The sequence below is a fragment of the Antechinus flavipes genome, chromosome 1 (genome assembly GCF_016432865.1).
Source record: "Antechinus flavipes isolate AdamAnt ecotype Samford, QLD, Australia chromosome 1, AdamAnt_v2, whole genome shotgun sequence".
NCBI classification, from domain to species: Eukaryota; Metazoa; Chordata; class Mammalia; order Dasyuromorphia; family Dasyuridae; genus Antechinus; species Antechinus flavipes.
This window is the reverse complement of record NC_067398.1, coordinates 323,723,577-323,744,669: the sequence shown is the minus strand read 5'-3', so window position 1 is coordinate 323,744,669 and position 21,093 is coordinate 323,723,577. Positions and strand designations below refer to the sequence as shown.

At 34.1% G+C, this 21,093-nt stretch overlaps 1 protein-coding gene across 1 annotated transcript in view; it reads left to right on the top strand.

The window, feature by feature from the left end:
* The window catches only part of VPS13A (vacuolar protein sorting 13 homolog A), a 257,020-nt gene that overhangs the window by 89,240 nt on the left and 146,687 nt on the right, over positions 1-21,093 (top strand). Inside the window, exons 25-29 of the mRNA XM_051966655.1 lie at positions 3,608-3,771; positions 12,006-12,162; positions 15,662-15,741; positions 19,559-19,618; positions 20,353-20,509. Coding sequence (XP_051822615.1) covers positions 3,608-3,771; positions 12,006-12,162; positions 15,662-15,741; positions 19,559-19,618; positions 20,353-20,509 — 618 coding nt within the window. The remainder of the gene's footprint in view (positions 1-3,607; positions 3,772-12,005; positions 12,163-15,661; positions 15,742-19,558; positions 19,619-20,352; positions 20,510-21,093) is intronic.

The window sequence follows — 21,093 nt, the reverse complement described above, 5'->3', positions numbered from 1 at the left end:
CCAGAAATCTTCCTGAAGAGGAGGGCTTAACATGCTAGGGCAAAACCAGGACTTATCTATGTGAAAAAACTATAAATGGGCTGGACCATGACATAATCATTCTTAGGACTTGAAAGGCTGCTCTCATAGTAGGCTTGCTCTTGTTTACACAATGCAGATGTTCCTGGGTCCTGTGGGAGCAGTCTCCTAAATTGATTGTCTCACAGTGCGGGACAGAACCAGAGTTTGCATGGCACTACCTGGTTCGATTCACTGAGGTCCCAAGCACATGAGGCTAAATAGTAATTGGACCATACTCTATTAATAGATAAGCTTGGAGAGAGAATGGCCCCCACCCACTCTTTGTGCAAGTCCTGATGTGTTGTATAGGAAATGACGATTTTGGTGGGTGGAGGCAGGGGAGTGGAGAAGGAAGGGGAGGAGATGGCTCAGTGGATAGAGCACTAGCCTTGAAGTCAAGAGGACCTGAGTTCAAATCCAGCCTCAGACACTTAACAAACAGAAAAAGTAAGCTGAGCCAACCGTGGCAATGGCAATCCCAAAAAGTCTCTCCTCCCCTTCCTTCTCCACTCCCCTGCCTCCACCCACCAAAATCGTCATTTCCTATACAACACATCAGGACTTGCACAAAGAGTGGGTGGGGGCCATTCTCTCTCCAAGCTTATCTATTAATAGAGTATGGTCCAATTACTATTTAGCCTCATGTGCTTGGGACCTCAGTGCATCAACTCAAGCCTCAGCCCATTACAAAAAATGATGACTTATCTCCTCTCTCGGGTTATATCAGGTATTATTCAGTGAGCCTGTTATAAGCAGGTGCTTAACAGTTTCTAGCCTTGCCTCTTTTATCAGGATTTTGTGGTTAGGTTAGCTAGTTCCTTCTTCTGGAAGCTGATTGGTTAATAGTGCTATTATCCTACATTACCTTGAAACTTGGAACATCTTATGGAAATCTAACTTTGGGTATTTCTCACACTTTCACTTTCTTTCCTTTTTCCTTTATACTTTCTATATCATGCCTTTCCATCTAATCATTCAATCATAACCATTATTTCCAAAATTACTAATGATCTTTTAATTGTCAAAACTAATGGCCTCTGCTGCCTTTGACACTAAATATTTTCTTTTTTTAGGTTTTTGTGATCCTATCATCTCCTGACTTTCTTCCTATATGCATCTCCTTTTCAGTCCTTTTGGTGAATCTTCAACCAAGTTACTTCAATTAAGAGACAGCTTATGGCCGCAGCCTCTGTCCTTCAGTATTTTGGTGATTGTACAAACACTTGTGGTTTCAGTTGCCATCTTTTTTCTGACAATTTTCAGTTCTATTTATCCAGTCCTAACTTTTCTTTTTAAAACCCACATCTTCTCACAAACTTCTAAATTCAATATCTTAAACTTCCTGTTTTCCATTTTAACCTTGATTTCCCGTAAACTACTTAAACTCAGTGTAGTAAACAATGGCCTCTTTAACTTAATTCCCTCCCCCTCTCTTTCTAACTTTCCCTGTCAATTTTGAGAGGACTCTCATCTTCTCAGACCACAGGTCCACAATCTTGAGTATTATTCTTAATCCTGTAGTCTCTCTTATTCCCCACATTCAAATTGTTGCCAAGTCCTATTGATTTTATCTTTGTACCATTTCTCACATTTAATACCTTTTCTGACTGCTACCACCTTGATTCAGGCCATCATGCTTGGAAAATTGCAGTAGCCTGTTGCTTTGTCTCTTTGCTTCAAGTTTCTCTGCAATTTAGTGTTTTTTTCATCCAACTGTTAAAGTTTCTTCCTCAAACAGTTCTGACCATGTCTCTTCCCTAATTGAAAACTCTAAACAGAAATTCCTTTGTTTGGTATTCAAAGCTCTTTATATCCAGATCACTCTTGCAACCAGAAATCTTCCTGAAGAGGAGGGCTTAACATGCTAGGGCAAAACCAGGACTTATCTATGTGAAAAAACTATAAATGGGCTGGACCATGACATAATCATTCTTAGGACTTGAAAGGCTGCTCTCATAGTAGGCTTGCTCTTGTTTACACAATGCAGATGTTCCTGGGTCCTGTGGGAGCAGTCTCCTAAATTGATTGTCTCACAGTGCGGGACAGAACCAGAGTTTGCATGGCACTACCTGGTTCGATTCACTGAGCAGTTATAAGAAACTAGAATTGTGACCATTTAAAGAGGTGTACGGGATCACCTGCTTCTGGCTCTCACTTTCTTGGTAAATAGGATGAACTCCCTCAGTGAACACCTGATGCTGGTTCAATCAATACAATTTGGCAGAATGTGAGATCATCCAGAGAGCAAAGGACTGTTGTTTTGCCAAGCTCAGGACATAGTCTGCTTACTGGACTTCAGCTTAGGGCAACAGGCTATCTCAAAAACATTTTGATGGCTCTTACCTCACCCCTCCCCTTTCTTTTCATTGTTCTTATACATTATCCTTGTTTGTTTACTCTGTGGTCCACTGACATTGACCTTCTTATTCCTCAAAGAAGACTGACCTTCAAGTCTGGGCATTTTAAAGCATTGTCCTTCATGCTTTTGTCTTATCTCTAGTTCATAGTTTTCCTGTTTTTTTTCAAATTCCAGCTTAAATTCTACCTTTTATAAGAATCTTTGCTGATGACCTTTAATTCTAGTTCATTTACCTTCATTGATTATTTCCATTTTATTCCATATGTGTATGTATCTATCTTTATCTCTTGTTTGTACATAAATGTTGCATCTTGTCTCCCCTGTTAAACTATATGAGGTCTTTGAGAGTGGGGAATCTTTTCCCATTCTCTGTATCTTCAGTGCTTAACATATTTTAAGTGTTTAATAAAAGTTTAATGACTGACTTTATATGGTAACATTTACTCTTTTCTGTTGCACTGCCATTTTTCTCACATTCTTTTTTCATCTTTGGTTATGGTCATCCTTTTAAAGGCATATTAAAAAATTTTCAGGGAGGAAAAATAGCATTATCTCAGCATATTCCTTAATGATGAGATCTATTTTTCAGTCTGTTAGTCAGAGGCTAAGTTTGAATAAACTTATGTATATACATGACCTTGGGTTCACACCAAGATTTTTAATCTCACTTTATCTATAAAATGAGTATTTTAGAAAAATGATCTCTAATGTCTCTTGCTCTATACTAGTTTGATTAAATGAGATGTTTTCAGGTTTACTTGAGAGTACCCCCAAAATGTCACTTATTTTTGGGTATTACTTTTAAAGTCCGAATGATTTAGGCAGGGATGAACTTGTTAAGCTTGCTAGCTTACTTAGGTATTTTTTGATATGAAACAAATTCCTAAGTAACATTTTTTTTTTATATAACGAATTGTGGAAGAATATTTTATGAGTTGTATTCCTTAAATTGAGAAAACTAAAGAAAAATTCCTTAAATTGAGAAAATATTGGTTATACATTAGTGTTATATTTTTCCCAGAATGTTGTTTTTTGAGAAGGAATTTTAAGATTCTTTAAATACATAATTATTTTATTACTTTAATTTATTATTAGGCTATTGTTCTAGTATTTAAACATTCATAATTTATAACTATTATTACAAAATCAATTTACTCTTCTTTATTAATGACACTCTGTGACTTTCAGAATCAGAAGACGAATTCTTTGATGCTCCTTGTAGTCCACTAGAAGAAGCTCCTTGTTTGCCAGTTATATCGAGGGGCTCCACTTACAGTGTTCGACAAAGAAAGACTCAAAAAGAAGAGCCCACAAATTTGATTGACTTGACAATCAAGTTTGAGATACCTGAGGTATGTATCATGGTAAAATTGAATAGATATTTAAGAAATTTAATTAGTCATTTTTACAACTGTAGTTCTGCCATTGAAAACTGTTGTTTTTATCTAACTCTAGCACGAATTTAAAACATGTTTTTTGTTATATGTGCCTGTATTTTTTTTCTTCTTTCTTAATTTAGGGAAGAAATCTTAAATTTCCTAAATGAATATCCTGATGCTATTCAATTTAATAATATATAATCAAGTCCTGATGTATTTATTCATACTAGCTTACTTAGAAACATCTTTACATAGTAACAGCATTCTGAAATAGTTGTCTTTTTAAAATTAATAGTATTTTATTTTTCCAATTGTATGAAAAGATAATTCACTTTTGCAAAACTTTGTGTTTCAAATTTTAAAATAGTTGTCTTGATTAAATTTTAGCCATAGGATCTTCTCTTCTTTCCTTGTTATTCTTACTTTTTAATTTTCCACTTTGTACTTTTTTCTTTCTTTCCCATCCTCATACTCCAAGGTTTGATACTATATGGATTGATTTGATCTGTTGTTTTCAGCTTCTTCCTTTAGACCTTATCACTGTTACCTTAATTATCATTTAGAATAAGGTGGCAGAACTTGGGATCTAAGTTTAAAAACTGCTAAGTTTTCTGTTCTCACCTTTCCCTCCAGCAATATTGCAAACCTAGTCTTTTTCTTTATTTCACAGTCTCTGCTTTAATGATAAGGTCCTAGAGGGCCCAAATCTGATTTTTTTTTTCCTTCAGAAAAATGGGTAAATTTTAAAATATTAGTTCGTGAATTTTTTATGAAATGAAATTTTCCAACTGGGTTGGCGACATATAAAAAAAGAAGAGTAGAGATGAAAGCCTTGGATATGGCTTCAACAAGTCCTTTGGAATGTCTTAGATTTTTTGTATTAGTAAGAATGTCATCATTATGATAATCATCATACTGTATTACTATTACTGTGTGTGATGTTCTCCTGGTTCTGCTCACATCACTTTTCTTCAGTTCATGTATGTCTTTCCAGATTTTGCTAAGAGCATCCTACGTGTTATTTCTTATAGTACAAGAGTATTCCATCATAATCATATGCCAAAATGTGTGCAACTATTCTCCAGTTGATGTCACCAGTATAAATACTTTTTGTACATATAGATCTTTTTTCTTTCTGTTTTTTATCTCTTTGGGATACTTAGTATTATTGCTGAGTAAAAGAGTATGCATGTTTTATAGCTCTTTGGAAATAGGTCAAAATTACTTTCCAGAATGATTGAATTTGTTCGCAATTCCACCAGTTGTGCATTAGTCTTAATTTTCCTCCATTCTCTACAGCATTTCTCATTTTCCTTTCCTGTCATATTAACCAATCTGATAAATGTGAGATGGTACCTTAGAGTTGTTTTAACTTGTAATTCTACAGAATCAATGTTTTAGAGCATTTTCCCATATAACTGTAGATAGTTTTGATTTCTTCTTTTCAGAACTGCCTATTTGTTGGGGTCCCCAGCTAGTGCAGACCAGCTGACAGCAGCTGGTATCTGAGCACTTACCCGCAATTATCGTCGCCTCTATGACCTTTGGAGATGGACATCTCTGTCTCCAGATATGACAGAGCAGTTCTGACACCCTTTGTACAGTTAAAGAAGCTTTATTGCTTGGTTACATCATATTGTCTCTCCTGCTTCCTTGCTTCCCTGCTTCCTCCTTCTCCCTCTGTTGTCCTGTTCTTATATCCCTCTCATCTCCCTTGCCAACATGCCCCAACAACAAGTATGTGTTTAGCTTGTGTATCCAGGAGTACAACCCCTGAGACGGTGGGGGCAATCTCGATTTGGTGCATGCTCAATGCCTGTCCTGGCGTGTCTACAGGGTGTGTAACCCGGACCTTTAGCCAATGAGGCAAAATTCATACCTGAAGCCTCAATATCCATTCCCAAGAGTGAGCTGACTGAGATCCAACTAGCCAAAGACCACAAGGGTCAAGTTTACACAAGACTTGTCTTTGCACAGACTTGTTGCCTATGCAAATGGGGCATTATGTGCAAGATACATGATGAAGGGTCTCAAGATAAATGCAGACTTTTGTTATTCTGTTCCCTAGCATCCTTGTTGCTAGATACTCTAGCACTTATTCATATCTTGTAGCCATTTATAAATTGTGGAATGACTTGAATTCTTATAAAATTGATTCAGTTCTCTACACATTTGAGAAATGAAGTCTTGATTTGAAAAACTTGTTGCAAATTTTTTTTCACAGTTATAATTGCTGTGTTTCTATTTTTTATGCCTGTTTTATCCTACTCTCTCCAGTTTCACCCTGTCTATTTTTATTTTCCTACTTTCTAATTTCACCCTGTCCATTTTAAAAAGTTTTATTTCTGACTACTGCTTTCTCCTAATAAGCTCTCTTCCATCAGCCCTATCCCACCCTCCTTTTTTCTTCTCCTCCTCCTGCTTTCTTGAGAGGTAAGATAGAATTCTATACCCAACTGAGTGTATATGTTATTTCCTCTTTGTGCCAATTCTGTTGATAATAAATTTGAAGACCTCTTTTCCACTTCTCCCATCTTCCCTTCTAATATAAAAGCTCTTTCTTGAATCTTTTATGTGAGAGAATTTGCCCCATTCTGCCTCTCCTTTTTTCCTTCTAACCAGTACATTTTTCTTCTTCATCCTTTAATTTTATAATTTTCAAATAATCAGGATCCTATCATATTCAATTCCTACCCATGTCCAGAATCTACATATACCTAATAATGAGAGAAATTTTAGGAGTTACAAGTATCATCTTCCCATGTAAGAATGTAAATAGCTTAACTTAATTAAATCCCTTATGAATTTTCTTTAATACTTATTTGTGCTTCTTTTGAGTCCTCCTCTGTTTCACTAAATGTTATTTATTTTTCTGGGAGAATTTTTCTTAGTTTTAGTGTTTAGGTGATTCTCAGTTGTAATTCTAGCTCCTTGCAATGGATAAACTACCAGACCTGAAATCAGGAGAACCTGAGTTCAAATCTGGCCTCATACTACCACATATTAGCTGTGTGATTTAGGGCAAGTCATTTAATCCACTTGTCTTGCACCTTTCTCCCAAATACTAGCTCCTTTGTCATCAAGAATATCATGTGCCTAGCTCCCTGATACTTTAATATAGAAGCTGCCAAAAGTCTTGTGCTATCATTATCATGATGGTGGATTCACAATATTTGAATAGTTTCTTTCTAACTGCTTGAAATATTTTCTCCTTGATTGTACTTCAGATTTGAGTAGGAACAATGTAATGAGAGTCCTGCACCCACCTAGTAAAGGAAGACCTGCAGTCTCCTTCATTGTTTGACTTTATCATCTAGTCTGAGAACACCAGAAGACTCCGTTTCTGTTACTGATTTCAGTCCTCCCTAAGGAATGCTAACTGTTTGGTCAGAGCCTATGCTGGTTGCATAAGCATTGAACTGTCCTCCAATCTCACTGACACTGACACAATGACATTGTATTGACCTAATTTGTCTTGAGCTTAAAATCGTTTTAATTGTTAAGTGACCATAGTCAGATTTGAACTCAAGTCTTCCTGACTTCAGGGCTGATACTCTTTCCACTATACCAACTAGCTGCCCCATATCTGTCACTTTTTTGTTTTAAGATATTATTTAAAATTTTTTGGAAGAGAATTTGGGAGAGCTTAGCCAAGTTCCTCCCTTTTCTCAATTATATTGGGTCTGTCCCCACAGCTCTTATTTTTGCAAAGAAAATGAGATGGGGATATCTTCTCATATTTCTTCTTTGGTGTGAAACCTAAAAAAAAAAATCCTTCTCTGTGAGTTTCTTTTTTTGTTTTTGTTTTTTTGCTGTGGCAATTGGGGTTGTGACTTGCCCAAGGTCACATAGTTAGGAAGTGTTAAGTGTCTGAGACAAGATTTGAATTTGGGTCCTCCTGACTTAAGGGCTGATACTCTATCCACTGCACTACCTAGCTGCCCTGAGATTCTTTAAAAAAAAAAATTTTTTTTTAAATAATAGCTTTTAAAATAGTATTTCAAAATACATGCAAAGATAGTTTTCAACATTCACCCTTGCAAAACATTGTGTTTCACATTTTTCTCCCTCCCTTCCTTCTGCCCTCTCCCCTGGACAGCAAGTAACTAATATATATTAAACATGTGCAGTTCTTCTGTACATATTTCCGCATTTGTCATGCTGCATAAGAAAAATCAGATCAAAAAGGGACTAGGAATTTGGGGGGGGGGGAAGTAAGCAAACAGCAACAAAAACATATCTCTATGATCTCTTGACAATGCAATAATATTTTATTATTTGTGTCTACATTTTATTTTGCTATTCTCCATTTGGTGAGCATATACTTTGCTTCCAATTCTTTATAGTTATGAAAAATGCTGTTAACTATATTTTGGTAAATATAAGGAATTTTGTTCTTATCAGTGACTTCCTTATAAACCTAGTTGAAATCAAAGGGTTGACATTTTTGTCACTTTATTTGCATTATTCCAAATTCCTTTCCAGAATGATTATGTGACTCATGTGCCTGAAACCTCTTCAGTATTGCCAGTTCTCATCTTTTATTTTCTTTGCCAATCTACCAATTGCGAAATAGAATTCTGAGTTATGTCAATTTTCATTTCTCTTATGAATGATTTAGAGTTTTCAATTCATCAAAGAACTATTTGTTCATCATCTTTGACCACTTATTTTATAAACTTTTAGATTTATATTTGTCTTCTGGTTTTCTATGTATTTTGATTAACAAACTGTTATCTGAGGAATCTACACCAAAAAAACCCCAATGCTGGTTAATGTAAATCATATTCAAATTCTTATATGTGGTTGAAGGAATAGTTAATAGTGCTAATTCATAAGAAAATATATTTTGTTCAGACACTACAAGTGGATAGTATATTATCTCCAGAATTGAAAAGGGAAGAGAACAGAAAGCTAATTCATAAGAAAATATATTTTGTTCAGACACTACAAGTGGATAGTATGTTATCTCCAGAATTGAAAAGGGAAGAGAACAGAAAGGACTATATTTGTGATATTGTAACAATCTCAAGATTTTCCCTAAATTTAAAACATACATATTAAATACCAATATTCTTCTGGTGGTTTATGCCTTGAACCATAGAAATTCACAAGAACCAAATTTAAGAGTCAACAATTAGTCACTCAAAGTGCATTTAATACTTACTATATGCCAGGCACTATGCTTAGTCCTGGGATTACAAAGAAAGGCAAAAACCAGTTTCTGCTCTCGGAGAACTCATATTCTAATGGGGGAGACAATATTGACTATGCCCAAATAAGATATACATATAGAGTAAAGGGACATTTGACAAAGGCTCCTTGGGGAAAATAAGATTTTTGCTTAGACTTAAGGGAAGTCAGGAAGATATATGATGGAGGTGAAGAGGAAAAAAATTCCAAGGAATGATTCAGCCTTAATAAAAAGCACTGAAATAGAAAATTGAATATCATATGCAAAGATTAGCAAGTAGACTACTCTAGCCAGACCATAGAGACTGTGGAGGGGAGGAAAATGTAAGAAGACTGGAAAAACAGCTAGGGTGCAGTTTATGAAGAGCTTTCTTTTTGTGGGATATGAATAGGAGATATATTCTTAACCAGAAAAGGGATAGAAAAAATTACAGAAGATAAAATCCTGAACTTAAACGTGGAAGACCAGTTTTTGAATTTGATCAGTTTTTTTCTATGCTGGATATTGTTTTTGTTTTGTTTTTGTATCATGCATGTTTTCCTTTTTTAAAATGTTTATTTAAAATTTAAATACAAAATAGAAAAGAAAGATAAAAAGAAAAAAAATCATCATGTACACAGCAAAACATGAAAGGATTCAAAATAGGTAACAACAAATTTCTTTTTCAGGAAAGCATAGAAAATAGAAGACAATGTGCAGAACTGTTCATTTTTGCTTTCTTGTAGGTTTTGTTTTGTTCACTGCTGTGCACTTCTTACTTTATTCTTTTTTTCCTCTTTCCTCCCCAACTCTACCTCTCTCGACAAGGCTCTAGTTAAGCATGGAAATATTTAGACATGCATGAGCATACATACACACATACCTACCCTACGTATATACATACATATTAATATAATGCATATACACATACATGCACATGTGTAAAATGACATTAAAATTCCTGACATGTAGTACAGATTTCTCTTTTTATTTCATCTTTTTTAACTTTGACTACTTTACTTCTGCCTGCTAGCTTGCCTTGCAATTATTTAACCTTCTACCCCTACTTACCCCAAGGATTTTTCCCTTATCTTTTCCCACCTTATCCTAATTAACCCTTTCCTTTCCCCTTCCTCTTTGTTCTTGTCCCTTCTCTACCCCATCTTATGCTATTCCCTCCCCCTTTTATTTCTTTATAGATTTTAGAGGGCGTTATATTCTTCTATAACGTGTGTGTGTGTGTGTGTAATAAATGCTCATTTCCTTTCTTTCTTATTAAAAAAATATACTCAACACCCTTTTTGAGCTTTAATATATGTTATTATTTTCTGCATCACTTTAAATCTAGATTATCAAAAATTGTTTTCTGATTTGTAACATTTGATGATTTTTGATATGAAAATGCTCACATTGAAAACTTTAGCATTACACTGACTCTTAGAAATCGGTTCAATGAGTGGATGCCCATCAATTGGAGAATGGCTTAATAAGTTATGGTAGATGAATGCTATGGAATACTATTGTTCTGTAAGAAACGACCAGCAGGATGATTTCAGAGAGGCCTGGAGAGACTTAAATGAACTGATGCTAAGTGAAATGAGCAGAACTAGGAGATCATTATACATGGAAACAACAAGACTATATGACAATTAATTATGACAGATGTGGCTCTCCTCAACAATAATATGATTCAAACCAGTTCCAGTTGTTCAGTGATAAAGAGAGCCATTTACACCCATAGAGAGAGAACCATGGGAACAGAGTGTGGAACCCAACATAGCATTCTCACTTTCTCTGTTGTTTGATTGTATTTTGTTTTCTTTCTCAGTTTTTCTTTTCCTTCTTGATCTGATTTTTCTTGTGCAGCAAGATAACTGTATAAATATATACATATATTGGATCTAACATGTATTTTAACATATTTAACATGTACTGGACTACCTACTAACTATAGGAGAGGGTTGGGGTAAGGAGGGAAACATTTGGAACAAAAGGTTTTGCAAGAGTCAATGTTGGAAAAATTATCCATTATGCAAATTAATTAATTAAAAAGAAAAAGAAGTAGGTTCAAGCTGGCTTGAAATGATTAATCTTGCTGTTGGAGTACAATGAAAAAGATCAGCAGAATTATAAATTAGAGAACTTTTTAAGTAATTTGGTTTCAGGGTCAGATCTGGAGACTGGATTAAAAAGCTTACTCTTTGCTACCTGGTTACTATGTTCTCCACTGGTTTCTATAATTATTTTTAATTTGTTTGTTTAGTTGTTATTCAATTCTGTCTGACTCTTTTGGACTTCCTTTGGGGTTTTCTTGGCAGAGAAACTGGAATGGTTTGCTATTTCCTTTTCCAGAAAAAGAATCTGAGGCAAACAAGGTTAAGTGATTTGTTCTTCTTTCAATAATACACAATACCATGTCAGAAAGGACCTCAAGACTTAGTTTAGCCTGTACTTGAAGAATATTGCTTTCAATAAAGTTCTAGACACGTGGATATCCAGGCTTCACTTGAAGACGTGTTGTGAGAAAAACCTCCATTACTTTCTAAAACAGCCCATTCCACTTTTACGTACATCTCTTAGGAATCTGTCTATAGCATGCATTCACTTATTTTTCTTAACTTTGTTCTCTGGGACCAAACAGAACATGTTCAAATAAAAACTCTCTTCCATCAGATTTTCTCGAAGCTAACCACCTCAAGGCAGTCCTTGTAAAGTATGGCCTCAGAATCCTTAACCTCTCGGTCACCCTCCTCTTAATGCTTTCAAATGACAGGATACAGTTTTTTAATCTTTCTTTTTCCAGTTTTTAAAGTTGATTGAGAAGCAACTTTTAAAAATTGCAATGCATAGTTGAATATTTCTTTGGATAGAATTAATATTCCAAATTGCAATAAAAATATAATGAACAGTGAAATGACATGACTATGATTTTTATTATGCATTTATTTTAAGGAATAGAAAGAACTGAATACATTATTTCATTACAAAATTTTTGCATGATTTTAGCCTCTCTTCTCTTTTATCTCTTCCCCAGGTTTTAATTCAATGTTGTCATCTTATCGAAAATTTGGAGCAGCCTATAGTGGAACTACAGATCCTAGGATTAGGCTCAGAGATTCAGTTAAGAAGATTAGACTTGAGAGCAAATGCTTACCTGAAGGAAATTTGTTTAAAATGTCCGGAGCACACGGGTATGATCCTATTGGGTTTGTTTTTGGGGAAAATAAGTAAATAAAATAAATTAATTTAAGAATTAATATTAGAAGAAAATTCATAAGTTTCTAAAATTCTAGATTTAGATTTAGAAGGGTCCTTAGAGTTCATCTAGTTAGTTCAAGCCCTGAAAAGATCTTTTGTTTTGGAGTCAGAAAATTTACCCCTAAAAACCTGATTCTCTTACTGGTCAGCTATTTGACCCTTGATAACTCGCTGGTTAAGTTGTATGTGAGTGTCTGGAAGGGAATAGATATAAAAAATGATTTGAAGGAAGAGTTAACAAGGAGTAATAAGACATTCCATTTGGATTTTGAAAAGAAGTGTAGTAAGGTTAATTTACACAGTTGTGAGTTTATATGAGATTTCCTACTTTTAAAAAAAATCGTTTGTTTTTTTAATATAGAGAAAATGAAGAATAAGGTTAACTATATGAAAGTTCCTACTTTTAACATATATATGTGTGTGTGTATATATATATATATACACATATATGTATATATATCTAATTTATTTCATAAAATATTTATCAATTACATGTAAAAAATATTTATAATCTTCAAGCTAAGTTGCTCTTACTCTAGTTATTACACTTGAATCGCTTATTCAAGTTTTCCCATGTTTATTTGAATCCTTTATTTGTCATTTCTTTTGGTACAATGGCATTCTATTACATTTCTATACTACAGTCATTTCTCGACTGCTAAAGCACATATTTTGTTTCTGATTCTTTGCTACTACAAATAGAACTGCTAAGAGTATTCTTGTACAAATGGGTCCTTTGCCTCTATCTTTGATTTCTGTGGGATATGCCTAATAATGATATCTTGGATCAAAGAGTATATTTTTAGTGACTTTGGGGGCATAGTTCTAAATTTTTTCCAGAATGGCTGAACAAACAATTCATAGCTCTATTTCCTATACATTAGTATACTGGTCTTCCTACAGCCCATCCTATAATTGCTTTGCTCAGCCCTTTTACCTCTATAGTTTATATATTTCCTTTACCTTCAGAGAGAAGGAACTGAATTCAGGCCTCAGGTAATAATGGATATTTTTGGAAATATTATTATGTAGGATATAAAGAATCTTGAGCTTTTTTCCATGCTTTAGGGAGACTGGGGGAGAAATATTCTATCATGGATATAGGTAAATGGGTAGTGATTCAGATAAGAAGTTAGTGGCTTTGCCAGCTAATGGTCACTTCTAATCCCCCACCTCTTCTGACCTAAAACTCATATATGCAAAATTAGCTTTTTCCCTTGAACTGTTACCGGGTCAAGGTAAGGATAGTATTGTCTCTTTACCAAGGGACTATCAGCCTTCTTGTTTTACTTTTGTGACTGAGTTTTCCCATTAAAGCTTCCCTTAATTTCCATTTAAACTTTATTTTATAATATAAAACTATTCAGAATTGTGTTAGGAGTAGAGCACATAATATTTGATTTAAACCTCATATTTTCTAGAGATAATTATGAACCCCCTATTCCTCTACAGCTGTCATTGGGTAGCACTCGGAGTGGTATTATATATGCCTTTTCAAACTATGCCTGCTCTGTTATTTGTGGAAGATAGTTAACTGATTGTATAATAGTCACAAGGCATACAAGGTCTGTTCCTTTTATTACTAGTAGAAAAAATCATAAGAAAGATTCTTGAATATTAGAGAGTTAATATGCAGGGTAACTGGTATATCAACTCATTGTTCCTATATAGCTTATAATACTTATGCTGGTATTCTTTTTTGTCTCCATGAGTTTGGAGTGAATAAATGGGGGGGGTGGGGTAAATGTCAAGTATTGAATTGGAGTTTTCACCAGTCGTGCCTGGCTGCTATATTCCCTATATGTTTTTCTTTAATCTGTTAAATTTTAGGTAAAAACATTACTCTTTCTCAAAATAGTTAAGCCATAGGATTATACATTTAGAGCTTATGTGGGAACTCAGATGCCATCTAGTCCAGTCTCCTTATTTTATAGATGAATAAATAGGCCCAAGTTGGTTAAGGAATTTGTACAAGGTACAAATGGACTAATTTATAATAAGATAGTTGAATATTTAGTTGAATTAGAATTAATATTCCAAATTGCAATAAAAATATAATGAACAATGAAATGACATGACTATGATGTTATTATGCATTTATTTTAAGGAATAGAAAGAACTTCATACATTATTTTATTACAAAATTACAAAAGCCTCAGAGGTAGAACTTGAACCTAGGTCCTCTCAATCCAGAGCCTTTCTATTATGTCATACTATCTTTCCCATGCTTTGTTATGTAATTCCAAACTAAATTTCTAGTAATCAGCTATGACCTGATATCTCTAATTTTCAGAGCTAGTATAGGAAATTCTTCCTCTTTTTTCATGCTTTCACTCCTTTAAAAAAGTTCCCAATAGATAGCGTATCAGGCAGATAACAGACTAAAAACAGCATGCAGCTGGGCAGAGAATTGATAGGTGCTTACTGATTGGCAAACAAAATCAAACTTACAGCAAAATTAACATATTTCAGTCAGTAAACATTTACTAAATACTTATTGTCAAGACACAATATTAGCATCTTAATAGTATTTTTTATTGAAGTTCTTTTTAATATGATAAAAAGCAGCTCTGAATTCTCTGAAGTTCTATCAAAAGAGTACAATGTGACGAGTCCTACCCAAATTAGAAAAAGGCTTTGAATGTAGATTTGAGGATAGTACTGGCCACATCAGCAAAGACTTATTACTAAGTTGATTACTAGGTGATGATTTTTTGGTGCTCTAGTAATTATAGATATTCAAAATATTTAATGTGTGTGCATGTACACAACATCGTTGACCTATAGAATCATAATTGCCATAATTGATAATTGATCAGTTCATGGATATGACTTATTAGTATTAGTTTCTTAGTTTTGTAATTTTTCTGTTTAATTTTTTTGATATTAGTAGATGATAGAGCGTCAATAGTTGTTCTTGTTTTCTTGAATAGTTTAGTATTCGTCACATATAGATACATTCATCCTCTTTTACCAAAATTGGAACTTCTATATTTCTATGTCATATCTCCTTAACACAGCAAAATTGAGGAACTCTGTGCCTTAATTTCATAATCATCTTCCCTCAATCCTTTCTCTGCATAAAGGATTGTGCTTGAAGGATATTTCATCAATACTCCCTAGGTTTTCTCTGTTCATGTAAAAATGCTAGCTGAAACAGAGATCCCAGCAAGAGGCTATAAGGTAGCTACCTAGGCTAGGTGGTATCATAAAAATCAGGAAAAATATACCATTAAAAAATTGTGAATTTCTTGAAACTTGGCATCCTGGAGATAGGAGAAAGATTAGATGGAAGGAACTGACAGGGTAAATTCCAGAGCCTGAAGCATCTATTTCTTGAATTTTTTAAGTTATATGGCTGCTCTCATTATCTTAAACCTTATTTTTAGCCTTTTTTCCCTCTCAACAAAGTTTTCAAAAATTTGTTTTTAGATGAAAAGGGTAAACCAGTATACATTGTTACTACATTGGATAATACAGTGGAAGATCTGCTAACACTGGAATATGTTAAGGTAAGTGATTGTTATTATGTTCAGTTTATGTGATGAATATATAATTGAAAGTTTTAAAGTGATTTAAATCATTTTAAAATCACTTAAAAAATTAATCACATCATTCCTGAAATGATACTTTAAAAAATTTTTAATTACATTCACAATTATTTGTTGTAGCTTTTACTTTTCTACCTGTCAGCATCTCAACCAACAACATTTTTAAGTGCTTATTATGTGCTAGACACTATAAAAACATTAAATATACAATTTTCAAAAAGTGAAATAATTGCAAGAACTTAGATTCTAATGGGAATTCAGGAGATACATATATTACTTAAAATAATTTCTAATGGTAATTCAAGAGATTACACATATCACTAAAAATAATAACCTAATTATAAAGTGAATAATTACAAATATATCCAAAGTTTTTAAATGCAAGGTAATTTAGAGTGGAGGTCATTGGCATTCGAAGAGTTGGGAGCAATTAAGTTTCATGCAGATGTTGGTTCTTGAGCTGCATCTTTTTTTTTTTTTTTTTTTTTTTTAAGCTTTTTATATACAAAACATATGCATGGCTAATTTTTCAACATTGACCCTTGCAAAAACTTGTTTCAACTTTTCCCCTCCTTCTCTCCACCCCCTTCCCTACATAGCATATAGTCCTACACATGTTAAATATGTTAAAATATATGTTAAACACAATCTTGAGCTTCATCTTAAAGGAAGATATGAGGGAAGGGGAACATGCATTCCAGAAGTATGGTATATGCAGTGAATGCAAAGGCATAGAGATGAAAAATGAGTGTTACATGTGAGGAATAGCGAGAAGATCCATTTGTGTGGATTTAAGAGTGAAGGAGAGATAGTAATATTTAGTGGGAAATTTGAGAGCCTTTAAAAGCTAAATGGAATAGTTTTATCTTTGATTCTGGAAACAAGAAGCTATTACAGCTATTTGAGAAGGAGAATGACATGATCAGATCTGGAAGGAAGAGTACTTTGGCATTAATGTGGAGGATGAATAGTAACTGAGAGACTCCAATTTTTTTTTTTTTTGCAGGAATCTAGAGTTAAGAGCTTTGAACTTAAGTGGCAGTGGTGTGTCTGAAGAGGTGGGGAGAAATGTGGAGGTAGAAATGTTAAGATGTGGCACCTGATTGAATATGTGGGATAAGGAAAAGTGAGGAGTTGAAGATAATGCCAAAGTTATGAACTTGAGAGCCTGGGAGGATTTGACAGAAATAATGAAGCATAGAAGAGGATATGGTTTGGTGTGAAAGATAGTGAAGTTTGAGATTTAAATTTGAGATGTCTTTGGGATACTACTTGAAAATTTCCATTAGTTAATGGGTGCTGGAGGGTTGAAGCTCAAAGGAGATTGGAGCTGTGTGTTTATGTGTACACACATATAATATTCATACTATATATACATAAATTGTATAACTATGTAAATCACCTGCTTTGAAATATTAGTTAAACCTAAGGGAGTTGATGTAGCTACCTAAAATGTGGAGGGAAAAGAAAAGAAGGTCTAGCAAAGAATGATGGGACTTCATAAAATCAGGCAGTTTGAAACAACTCACTACTCTTTCCATTTGTAATTTTGTATTTTTATAGAAAAGTTATTCATATAGTGGCACTTACTTGTATGCTATCAGTGTAAAACATTATTAAGTCTAGCATAAATGAAATTGTAAATATTAGAATTGCATAGGAAAAATGTTTTACTTTGTTTCAGTGATAATTATATTCTACCATGGCATATTTTAAGGAGAGCTTTTGATGTGTATTTTTGAGGATTTTTTTTTCTGTAAGATAATATTCATATATAAGCTAAAAGTATGCTAATATACCCAACTGATGAATAGTGAACACTGACAATTTAGAAAGATTTTAAAGTCAAATTATGATTATTTGAAATATTTACTAGTCTATTTATATTAACTTGCCTATGATAAAGGATGGATTAATATTAACCTAAATGAACTAGGTATCTCTTAGTGTTTGTCATAAAACAGGAAAGGCATGATCATAGGTGATTGGCAGTACTTTTAAAAATTAACTCTAAAAATACCTTTTAGACAAGACTGATTTTTCTTTTTAGGCTAAAAATATTTGTATAATTTAATTCATAGTATTAACTAATATTAGTTTGCAAGTAGAAAATAATTTTTAAAAAATATACTTGAAAAGTACTTTTGATTCAGGCAATAGTATATCATAGGTCTGGGAAAATTATATAGTGATGAAGTAGCAGGTTGGGGGAGAACAGTTCAGAATGTGAAAAGTTCACATTAGTTGTTATTATAGTCCAAACATGCCCTTTATTGATGTGAAAAGTGATGTGTTTAGGGTATAACACCAAGTGATAAGATTGATGTAGGCACCAAATGTTGGAGTTTGGCCCTGTGAATTCTCTTTGGGAAAAAGTAGGTTTATTTAGGAGAAGAGATTCAATATGAGGAGATACAATAGACACTAGGAGTGGTAAATATGAAATAGAGCTGGAAAGCATAGAATTGGACCACAAGAGGTATGGGGGAGAGGTGAGGAAAGAGACATCACCAGGCAGAATGTCATAGGGGGCTTAACTACAAAAGGGTTCATTCAGCAAAGGTGCTGTGGGCAACTTTGGGGGTTTGAATTTCTGACTGGACACAGCAAAGTGGGGCTACCCAAAACTCTCACAGAGACTGGAATTATAAGGTTGAGCTCATCTCCTTCAGTGCTTTTACCTGTGTGTAGGATGGACGCTAGATCCCTTTGCCAAATTAACCAATCAGAGACATCTTCAGGTGTAAAATATTTATTTAATCCCTGCAGGGAAAGGCCCAGATACACCTGGGAGCCGTCCCAATTCCTACCATTTGCTGAAGGACCCTGGTCAGCAGGTTAAATAGGAAAAGACCTGAGCCTTTTCATTGGGTAGACTAAAAGGATGTAACCATCCTTGACCAATGGTCACCTATGTTATCTGCTTCCTGGGGGGTCACGTCATTTCCTGTAACTTCTCTAATTTCCTGCATCCCAGAGTTCAAGGTCTGATCCTCCAGAGATCATGTGACCCCCAGGGTCCCTCCAGAACCTAGAGTCCAAAGCCCAATCTCCCTGCTCTGGGAACAGGGATCATGTGACTCAATAATGAGAAATACTTCATCCAATCAGTCCCATTCAATCAGTCCCATTCACCTGCTTGCCTCAAGGAGTAATCTTAGTAATCTTATCAGTGCTTCAGGCTTTCTCTGCCAACCCCACCTAGTTACTCAGGGCTTCTTCCAGAAGATTCATGGGCAAAATAATAAATGATTTTAACAACAGGCTGTGAGTGAAGAGGCTTTTTAAAGGTCAGGAGCTGAGGGGAAATAAGGGTGGGATCTGGGGAGGTAAAAGGAATTAGGGTGGGTCCTAGTTGAGAACAAACATCCATTATGTGTCTGCTTGAGCAATGCCATATGAGATCTAAGAAATCAAGTATGCCTTTAAATATACTTACAAAATAGTCTCAAGAATTTGACCAACTTGGGAACAGAATTTGGGAAAACAGTCTTTGACTAAAGTTCTCCATCATTCTTGAAAATTGATAGGATGGGCTCCTTAAGCGTTTCTTGGGTGCTTTAAGGATGATTTTACTGTTAAATTTTGTAGTTGATTAGATAGACATTTAGAAAGATATAGTTTGAAGGATCTTTTATTCACATTCATTATTATTTTTCTCTATAGTAGGTATAGTCATGGATAACTACATATACAAATGGAAAATTTTAAGCACATTATGTTAGATTATAAATTGGTTACATATTCACATGTCTCCTTTTTCTTTTTGTTTGTATAGGCTGATACACTTGGAACAGACCTTAAAACTTCCTATAAGAATATTGTACAGCTGTTAAAGGTATAGGTACAGTATAACCATAAGAAAGTAAAAACCCTAAATATTTTATCTATATAACTTTGTTGTGCCACAGTTCCCTTTTAATGTCCTGACCCAGTTTCTCTAATTGTTCTATTAAGTTATTCTGCCTCAGATTATAACCATTCCCTCTTAATGTTTGATAGGATAAAGGTCTTATATCTTAGACCTTAGGCTATAATCATTCCCTCTTAATGTTTGATGGAATAAAGGTCTTTATCCATTTTAGACATCATTAGAATATCAGGAGCCTCTCCAGTACCTCCCTCCATTATGTCATCCTAGATACCTGCCTCCATTATGTCATCCTCATCCTAGGTTCCTCCCCCCATTAGGTCATCCCCATCCAGGTACCTCCCCAATATGTCATTGGTCTTGTTGCCCTATAAAAGAATCTCATATCTGACAATTCACTGCTGGATTCTTTGAGATGATAGTCTCATTCAGCTTTGGGACCAAACTATGGATCCATTTGGTCCTAGTAAATCTCTCCCTTTTAAATAAATTATTAAATTGTTCTCTAATCTCCATCTTGCTCAACTTCTCCAGCATTACAACTTGTCAGTTGTTTTAGGAAATTATTGTTTTCTATTCAGTTGTAAACTATGCAAGAACAATATCTTGACCTTCGAAAAGTCCCCCATCCCCCTTAACATAGTAGGTGCCTAATGAATAATTATTGTTGATTAGATAATACAATTAATTTTGATTTGTAGGTAAATTTTTCTTCTTTGGATATTCACTTGCACACTGAAGCACTTTTGAGTATTAGGAATTTTATAAATAATCTCCTTCCTGAAAGAGAGAGAAAATCACCCTCAGAAAGTCAAGTTATAGAAATCGAAGAAAAAGGAGAAGTAATTAAAAAATTATGTAAGTTTTTAAAAATTGTATTTCACATTTTATATTAGTGTAAATTATTATGAAGATTAATTTACTCAGATTCCATATTAATATGTTTTATTGGTAATAAAATTCCACCTGGCCTAAAATTTAAGTGTTGGGATCAATTCTAGATTAATCAGATATGTTATATTATTATCACTACTATTGTTATTTCCAGCCTGTGATTTTATCAATGTAGGAAACTTTTGGTATACAAACTTTGTACATTATATAACTATACCATTTCACCCTTGGAGATGTGAAAATTAGCTCATAAAATTTATTACTTGAATAGATAAGAAAAATGTTTAAAGATGTAAAAGAAAAAACTTTGATGACTTAAATATATAATTAATAGGCAGCTTAAAGATGATCAGGTTTTAGTTTTAACAGATAGCTAACATCTCAGAAGAAGAAAAAGCAAAAAGAAGTTTGTTATGATCTGGAGAGAAAGGGCCTCTCCCATTTGACAAGGTGTTTATCAGTAAAAGGGGTACAAAACATAAACTGAAAGACACTAGATTAAACAAAACAGAAGCCCTCCACCCTTTGACCTTTTCTCCCATTGTTTT